The 10,026-nt window shown below is 31.4% G+C and overlaps 1 protein-coding gene across 5 annotated transcripts in view; it reads right to left on the bottom strand.

Annotated features, from left to right (window-relative positions):
• Positions 1-7,240, bottom strand: part of LOC118205680 (membrane-associated guanylate kinase, WW and PDZ domain-containing protein 1-like) — a 53,993-nt gene extending 46,753 nt beyond the window's left edge. The window contains exon 1 of one of the 5 annotated variants that reach the window (XM_085809060.1): positions 6,817-7,237. In XM_085809060.1, coding sequence (XP_085665186.1) covers positions 6,817-6,915 — 99 coding nt within the window. In that variant the 5' untranslated portion in view covers positions 6,916-7,237. Of the gene's footprint in view, positions 1-6,816 lie in introns of all 5 variants that reach the window. The other 4 variants (XM_085809059.1, XM_035377978.2, XM_035377975.2 and 1 more) reach the window with 4 other exon arrangements.
• Positions 7,241-10,026: the final 2,786 nt, after the last annotated feature.

The raw sequence follows: 10,026 nt of genomic DNA on the forward strand, positions 1-10,026 counted from the left end.
AAAGGCTGTAGCAGATTGCGACTGACCAATTATACTCATGGCAGTTGCATCAGACAATGGCTTTTAATTAATAAATGGGTTAAATACAAAAGAAATTGCAAAAAAAAAAAAAAAAAAAAAAAGGAAAAGACTTTGTTTTCAGCTTAATTTCTTTGCTTGAATTAGATCAGAGAGTAGCAATATGAAGGGAAAAAGGGGCAAATGAGGATGATTAGTAGAAGTGTATAATAATAATAATAATAATAATAATAATAGAAACTGTGAATTTTTTGGAGGGGGGAGGGAGGTATTTAGCTTTGGACTTCCTTTGAGTTGGATGAAGAGTTAGCAAAAAAAAAAAAAAAAAAAAAAAGAAGAAGAAGAAAGAGAGAGAAAATATTGGTAATAACTAGTAGATAGGTGTGCAGATTTTTCCTGAGATGAGAAAGGACATTTTTTGGTGGAGATAACTTGAAAAGATAGAGCAATAAAGATACCTGCCCAACACTGATGAAAGGTTCTAGTTTACTGCCATTTAAGATAGATGATTAGCTGTAGTACTGATTTAGAATTGATAAAGGAGAAGAACAGGAACGAAACATCTCTAGAAGGAAATGTGATGATCTGTGGGGTGTTCTTGTCATGATGAGGGCATTGCAAAAACATACCGAAGCTCTGTCTTTGGGATTGTTCTCTGATTCCTGATTTAGAGATTTAGAATGCTGGCTTATGGCAGCATCTGATGAGGTGTGACATTCCTGACACGGTGTTCTCGTTTCCAGATTTTATAAAGTATTTATTCCGGATTGATAATCAGTTAGTGACTTAGAATAACACTTTCAAACTACTATGAAGAACAAGAATCCAGAGAAGTTTATGTTTACAAAACATAATAATGGGTTCTCTTAGAGTTCACCTTCTATGACAAAATGTGCGATGACCCTGTGTTACGTTCATGACTATGGCAGGAAATACAGATACTGTTTACCTAGCTCAGCGGTGAAAATTATTTTTGATTTATGAAATGCTAAAGCCTGCTCATGTATGTACTCTTCACTTCGTTCTTGCATGTAGTGAGGATTATGTACACTAAGTGATGTTTATGTAAACTAAGTGTTAAAATATGAATATTTATTGATTTATTTTATTATTATATTTATTACTTCTAAGATTAGGATAAGGTTTTTATTTGCATTTTTTTGTGTGTGACATTACATGTTAATAGGGTATTTAAGGACTTAAAATCTACAAAAAAAATCCTCAATACAATAGCTAGGAATGTTTTTTTACAGTTAAAAAATTGTTAACTGAATTATTTTAATCAAACTTTGGGTTGTTAATAATTTATGGCTGTACTTGAATGTCAATATGTTCTTTTTGAGACAAGATTAAATATTGTGTTTCACAATTCTAGAATTAATTATTCAACACTTATTTTCCTTTACACATTTCCCTGACAAAACATCTCTAAAATGGTCTACCAAGGAGATTCTAGTAAAAGAGTGAGCTATAGTCAATATGAATTCCAGACATGTTAATAAATACCATAATTTATTCATTTAATAAGTGGTATAGTTGTAAATTTATGCAATTTATATACTCTACATATCTTACTCATTTACTTCAAAATTCATGAAATTGCTGAAATTATTTGCAGAAACGTTTAAGCTAGGAAAGCTTACAATTCAAAATCACAACAAAAATTAAATATTCATGTATATACATCTATTGGAAAAATAGACAACTGCAATAACCAAAAATTGCACACTACTTTTTAAATAAACAGAATGCATATACAGCACGTTCATAAAAAAATTTACATTCCAAATTTCTTTTAAAAAATTTCTCAAATTGATGTTTGGACTTGGATGGAAGGATTTTTATTTAGTATTAAAAACTATGTTCGGAATTTTAATGCACCGATGAAAATTATGTTTTACTAAGTAAAAACCACATGATTAAAAAATTATGCAGCCAGAACTAAAAGTAACATTTAATTGCCATAAATGCTATATTTCTAAATGAAATAGCTAATTAACAGAATATACTGCTCTCTTTTTCTTAATTATCTTACCAAAAAAAGTTAACTAGCACAGAGTCATATAGTTGCACTTTCTACTTTCATGTCTATACGCAATTACAATAATAAAATTATTTTTTACAAATATATATAATATATATAACACACAAGAATAATTTTGTTTCAAAAATATGAATATTAATTCTTTTCTATTAAATCTTTAAAAAATAAAATGATTTCGAAACTTTTTTTCACTTCTAAAAGTCAATAAAAGATTATGAATTTTTAAACTTCTATATCCTTTTAAAATAAAATTTCTTGTTCAGTTACAAAGTTCCACTGTTCAAGTTCTGAAATTGCTGTGCCGAGAATACCGACTAACTTGTCAATCGAAATTTTTTTGTTTCACTAACCTATCTGTCACTTTCTTCATGCCTTTATCCATTTTTTGCAGCAATTTCACTTTTTGTTTGATGGACATCGAAACATGCTTTCGCTTTGTAGATCCTTTGGAAGCTCCAGAATCGAAAACTCTGTTTGACATAATCGAAAGTTAAAGCTTACTTTTTATAAAATTGCTCTAACAGTCTGCAAAAAATAATAAGCCAGATCCAATTAGAAGATTAAGCAACAATGCAATCTGCAACATTAACTGAAATAGATAATTTTAGCCTAGCTTATACCATCCGTTATACATTAAACGTGCATGCATAAACGTATTACAACGCGTAAAGGTATTATGCATTTACGCATGCACAGAAAGTTTGTAGCTTTGAGGTCCGGATTATAGATCATTCCGGATTATGGATGTCCGTATTAAAGACTTTGTACTGTACAGACATATGGAAGAGAAACATGCCAATATAAAATAAAAAATTAACGAGGGGACAGGGGAACATAAAATGACGCTTATCGGAAGGATTTTGTGGGCAGAGTTAGAAACACAGGTAACAATGTCAGAAAAATATTTCTTAAAGTCTATCCCTTAAGAAAAACTGGTTAATCTTCAGATTATGTTAACTTGGCGATTTTTTGGCGACCAATCCTGCTCCAGCAACCTGCTAGTTTTTTTTTTTTTTTTTTTTTGGACACCATTTTGTTTTCACGAAATAAAGGCTTTTTTTTTTTTTTTTACTCACCATTTTTTTCCAAAAATCTGCTAGCCGAATTAAGCTTATGCTAGAACTTTTATGGAACAAAAGTGCTTAATCATGATGAAGATTAGGTGCGAAATTGGGAGAAAGTGCAGAATCGCCCACTGCTTGCCACGTTTTTAAGAATTGCACATACACGGAATCATCCATATACACTTCGACCTATTTTCACTTAAAAACTCATCCCAGAATTGCACAAAAATAGCATTGCGCACACTCTTGACTTTATCCATGTACACTGCTAATGTCCTAGGTAGCAACCTTTATCGCCTTACCAAAATGTCGCCAAACTACCTGTTACCATATTCCAAAGATTAGCCGAAAAACTTAGCTGAATCAATACTGTTTTCATTCTTTATTTTTGAATTCATGCATTTCTTATTAAGATATTAGCAACTTTTGATTTCATTGTATTTTTATTTTTTATAAGTGTATTTATTGAAAAGATCTACAATAGGAAATAGACTAGTGTAATTCAGCTGATCTTTGGTATATGGTAACTGGTAGTTTGGCGACATTTTGGAGGCGATAAAGGTTACTACCTAGGACTTTGGTAATAATGTGATAAGTACTCAGTTCCGATTACGCATTATTTTGTGCGAGGGAAATGATAGATCATGAGATATGTCATGTGACATTAATGGACGAATTACAGTTCTTTAATTGGAAAAGGGGGGGAATTCTGAAAAAATATCTGCAGTACTTTATAGCATTTTGTATTTAGCTTCATTCTGTGTTGTGTGAAACAGTGTTTGTTAATTTTTGGATCCCATGGCCCTATCTAAAGTGAATTCGAAATGGGTATTTAGTGGGATTGAAAGGGGTAGTAATAAGTGTTTTTTTAAGGTTGTGCGAGAAGATTAGGTAAGTTAGTATTTTTAATTATTTGAGGATATTATTTTTATGCATTGTTCTAAATGTAAGGAGTAAATTAATTAATATGGTATTATTAGAAAATTTTTATTAACAATGATTTAGTTTAAAGTAATTAGGATTGTAAGCTAATTTTTATTAATTTAATGTATGTGCTTATTTATATTTTAAGTAGTGTTTTTGAATTTAATTATATTTTAATTAAATGATAGTTATTTTGTGAATTATATGTTTGTAGGAATTTGGTATACGTTTCAGTGGAAGTAAACGTAGATGGAAATAATTTAAATATTTGAAATAATTTAAATTTTTGAATTCATTCATTTCTTATTAAGATATTAGCAACTTTTGATTTCATTGTATTTTTATTTTTTATAAGTGTATTTATTGAAAAGATCTACAATAGGAAATAGACTAGTGTAATTCAGCTGATCTTTGGAATATGGTAACTGGTAGTTTGGCGACGATAAAGGTTACTACCTAGGACTTTGGTAATAATGTGAGAAGTACTCAGTTCCGATTACGCATTATTTTGTGCGAGGGAAATGATAGATCATGAGATATGTCATGTGACATTAATGGACGAATTACAGTTCTTTAATTGGAAAAGGGGGGAATTCTGAAAAAATATCTGCAGTACTTTATAGCATTTTGTATTTAGCTTCGTGTTTGTTAATTTTTGGATCCCATACCCTATCTAAAGTGAATTCGAAATGGGTATTTAGTGGGATTGAAAGGGGTAGTAATAAGTGTTTTTTTAAGGTTGTGCGAGAAGATTAGATAAGTTAGTATTTTTAATTATTTGAGGATATTATTTTTATGCATTGTTCTAAATGTAAGGAGTAAATTAATTAATATGGTATTATTGGAAAATTTGTATTAACAATGATTTAGTTTAAAGTAATTAGGATTGTAAGCTAATTTTTATTAATTTAATGTATGTGCTTATTTATATTTTAAGTAGTGTTTTTGAATTTAATTATATTTTAATCAAATGATAGTTATTTTGTGAATTATATGTTTGTAGGAATTTGGTATACGTTTCAGTGGAAGTAAATGTGGATGGAAATAATTTAAATATTTGACACTAAGTATTTGTAACCATTTGTAATGTTTGCGGTATGAATTCGTTGGTGACGTTTATAATATAATAGATAATTTAGAGGTAAAAGTTTTTGGATATTTTATACGTGGAAATGTTCATCTTTGGAAAGGGTATATACGTTTTCGCGATCAGGTAATTTCATATATGTTCTTTTTACCGGATTTAAAGATTCACAAAATTTTCATGCATTTTCGTGAAATTTTTCTAATTTATGAGAAAAAAAGCAGTGTACATGGATATAGTGAAGAGTGTGCGCAATGCCATTTTTGTGCAATTGTGGGATTTTTTTTAAGTAAAAATAAGTCGACGTGTACATGGTTTAGTGATATTTTAATGAAATGATAGTTATTTTGTGAATTTTATATTTGTAGGAATTTGGTATACGTTTCAGTTGATGTAAACGTGTATGGAAATAATTTAAATGTTTGACACTAAGTATTTGCAACCATTTGTAATGTTTGCAGTATGAATTCGTTGGTGACGTTTATAATACAATAGATAATTTAGAGGTAAAAGTTTTTGGATATTTTGTTTATTTTATATGTGGAAATGTTCATCTTTGGAAAGGGTATATACTTTTTCGCGATCAGGTAATTTCATATATGTTCTTTTTACTGGAATTAAAGATTCACAAAATTTTCATGCATTTTTGTGAAATTTTTCTAATTTATGAGAAAAAAGCAGTGTACATGGATAAAGTTACGAGTGTGTGCAATGCCATTTTTGTGCAATTCTGGGATTTTTTTAAGTAAAAATAAGTCGACGTGTAAATGGTTTATGTGTATGTGCTATTCGGAAAAACGCGCAAGGAGTTTGCGATTGTGCACTTTTTCCCAATTTTGCAGTTAATATTTGTCATGATTAAGCAGTTTTGTTACATAAAATTTCTAGCATAAGTGTAATTCGGCTAGTAGAGTGTTGGAAAAAGTGTTCAGTAAATAAAAAGAAAAGAAACATGTCTTTACTTCGTGAAGACGAAATGGCGGCGAAAAAAATATAGAGGGTTGCTGTAGCAGTGTTGGTCGCCAAATTTTCGCCAAAAAATCGCCAAGTTACCATAATCCAAAGATCAACCTGTAATTCTAATGCATATACTTAAGGCACATGTTATGGACTGACACAATGACTGATTTTTAAGGACTAAATATACATGCAAATTTAAAATTTAAACCCAAAACTCAGCAATTTCAAATGAAAATTTAGAATTAAATATAAATTCTTATAAAAGCATCATTTTATATTAAAATGTTTCAGTATTACTGATGTTTCTAATATTACAGCCGTTGGTATCCTTAATATCTTACAATGGAAGGTATTAAAAAAATTAACATTCCAATATTTATTAAAAATTGATTACAAAAGCTAAAATATTAAAACATTAAAACATAGCCTGATGAAATTGATAAAATTTTAGCAGCATAAAATATTCTATGACACTAATTAATATTAATGAGAGAAAATTGGCTTTACCCAGATGTTTCCCGAATTCTGCTATTTCAGTAATTTAGAACAACTATTCATGAACTATGAATATACTATTATTACACTTACATTTAAGAGTTTGGGAAACGTTATTCAAGGTCTTGGGAATAGTTTTCAATTAACTGATATACATTTAATATTCTTAATAAAAACATCATTAATACTAGTAAGTATCACGCATAAGAAAAATTTATAAATCTAACCTCGTTTTCTGCAGAAATTTGCACAGATGTTTCATAATTGATTGATTTCTTAATTTCGGCCTTAACACGACTTGTTATAAGTACCGTGATATCCGGCATAACTTTGAAACAAATATTGTTCACGTGTTTTTCCTTGAATAACAAAAGACCTTACTTGTTGACATCAAGAAAAGAGAATTCAGGAAAACTCAGATAAGCGGCGGCACAATTTTTTTCGCCATCTTCAATCGCGAAAAATCGCCATATCCTCGGGAGGAATTTTTTGACGCCAAGAGGAAAATGGCATCAAAAGAAGCTTTCCAGAATTTCCCCTCTTCAGACCACTCTGCTGGGCGAAAATCGCGTAAGGCAAAAGTGCAGAAAAATAAAGGGGCCCCTTTATTTTCCTTCTTTCTAGGTATTTCTTTCTCCTGATGAGGAGGGACCTTTAGCTGCCCTCGAAATCGATTGAGTGTTTCAATATACTTACGTTAAATACAAGGTTGTTTTTACGATTTTGATTGTCACATTAGCGTGTTTCTCTTCTAGTCTAGTTTGTGCTATTAAACCGGCATTTTCGAGAAGATTTTACTGTTTATTGTTTTAACTCTGATTAAAAATCCGATTATTACCACGTGCAGTGCTGATAAGGACCACGTGTTTCTGAGACTCCTTCCCCCTTTATTTTTCTTCTTTCTAGGTATTTTTTCTCCTGATGAGGAGGGACCTTTAGCTGCCCTCAAAATCGATTGAGTGTTTCATACGCTAAATACAAGATTGTTTTTACGATTTTGATTGCAGCGTTTGTGTTCAGATGGTTAATCATATACATAGAACAAATTGTAAACGATTAGGTATTGTTGTGATTAAGTCAAATCTACGTACTTTTTTCATCTTAGTATTTTATATTATGATATATATATATATAACTCCAGCATTATTAACTTTTATACTTCTCTTTTTTAATTCTTACAATTAATTTGAACAATTATCCGTAGTAATATTACTTCGGATATACTCAATATATGTATATATATACTCAATATATGTTTGAAAACATATACTTTATATAAATGCAGTAATGATCACGAAAATGCGATACATGCCACATAGTTAAAGATGAAAGTTAAAAAAAAAATATGCATGTACAAAGCGTATTCGGAAACTAAGTACAGTTTTGAAAAAAAAAAAAATAGTAAAACAATATTTTCGAATCCAATTTTATTTTTACATGAAAATACATGTCTTAAACTATTTTTAAACATAGTTTCCGCCAATGATCAAACACTTGTCATAGCGGGTGACCAGTTTTTGTATACCATCGTCAAAGAAACTTCCCGCCAGTTTCGATAACCACGACTCCACAGCATTTTTCGTGTCATCGTCAGATCCAAAGCGCTTGCCACCAAACTCGCGCTTCATGTGCAGGAACAAGTGATAGTCGGACGGCGTCATGTCCGGGCTGTACGGCGGGTGATCGAACTGCTCCCAATGAAACTGTCGAATTAACGATTGTGTGACACCAGCCGTATGGGGTCGAGCATTGTCATGGAGCAACATAATTCCTTTACTGAGCATTCCTCTTCGTTTGTTTTGAATGGCACGCCTTAGTTTTGTTAGTCTCACAATATCGTGCCGCATTATTGGTTTCACCTCTGGGAAGAAATTCAGTAAGCAAAACGCCTTTCCTATCCCAGAAGACAGTGCACATGATTTTTTGTGATGACATTGTCACTTTGAACTTTTGTTTTTTCGGAGAATGAGTGTGTCTCCACTCCATCGTTTGTTGTTTCGATTCTGGTGTGAAATGACACACCCAAGTTTCATCACCTGTCACAATTTGGTTTAAAATGTTTTCTCCCTCATCACTGTACCGCGTGAGAAATGTCAGGGCACTACCAAGTCGCTTTGTTCTGTGAACATCAGTGAGCATTTTTGGAACCCATCGGGAACACAGTTTGCGATAATTCAAGCGGGCAGACACAATTTCGAACAAAACAGTACGTGAAATTTGTGGAAATGCCTCTGAAAGAGTTGTCATTGTGAAGCGTCTGTTCTCATGAATTGCTTCAACAACTTTCCTTACCAAATCATGGGTGACAACAGAAGGCCGACCACTCCGAGCCTCGGCGTGGACATTTGTTCGACCTGCATTAAACATTCTTACCCACTTTCTCACCATTCCATCACTTATCGCGTATTCACCGTAAACTTCTGTCACTTGACGATAAATTTCGACCGGTTTAACATTCTTCGCGTTTGTAGTGGCCCAGTTATTGCATGAGAAATAATTATTTTTTATTTCATATATTTGTTCATGTGTTTAATTATTTTATAAAATTAACTTTAATATTTTGTTAATATTCATATTTATATTTCTTTTATGCTGAATGGCAATAAGTAGTTCATATTTATATTTAAATTTCTTTATGCTGAATGGCAATTAGTTCTAGTTCTGATTCTTGATTGCGAGGTTTTGGTTTCAAAACGTTGCTCGTAGCGTCGCATTTCGATAGCTGGAAAATAAAATGCAATAACTTAGCTATTTGTTTATAATTCATGCTGTTACTAGTCATAAATTAATTTTAAACATTAGTAGCCAAGGCTACATCGTGGTGACCCTGATTAGTTTTCGAAATGTCAACAAATGACTCTTCTGAAACTGCTATGAAAGATACGATGCAGTCACCGGAGCTTCAGAAGGTGAGTGTAAAAATACCTCCTTTTTGGATTGATAAACCAGAAATATGGTTTTTTCAAGTTGAAGCTCAGTTCAAAATTAGTAATATCGTTTCAGAAGAAACGAAATTTAATTATTTAGTTTCACAGCTTGAACCTAAGTTCGTCGAAAGTATTTGGGACATTGTAACGAACGATAGTGCCACAAAATATTCGGATGCTAAAATTAGGTTATTACATTTATTCAAAGAAAGTGAAAATGTACGGATTAAACGTTTGATTACTGGTATCGAACTTGGAGACATGAAACCAAGCCAACTTTTGCAGAAATTGAGATCAGTTGCTACTACAGATGTGTCTGAAAATCTAATCAAAACTTTATGGCTGGAGAAGCTACCTGACTCAATAAAAAATATATTATTAGTTAGTGATGAAGATGTAACCAAGTTAGCGTCTATGGCAGATAAAATTAGTGATATGAATCGGAAACCAGAAGTATTTAGTGCTAATGCTCCTTCCGTTCCCGCAAATGATTTGTTGCAAAGAATTACC

This window comes from Stegodyphus dumicola, chromosome X2 (genome assembly GCF_044657685.1).
Source record: "Stegodyphus dumicola isolate Sdum_Otavi_A_Nest chromosome X2, ASM4465768v1".
NCBI lineage: Eukaryota > Metazoa > Arthropoda > Arachnida > Araneae > Eresidae > Stegodyphus > Stegodyphus dumicola.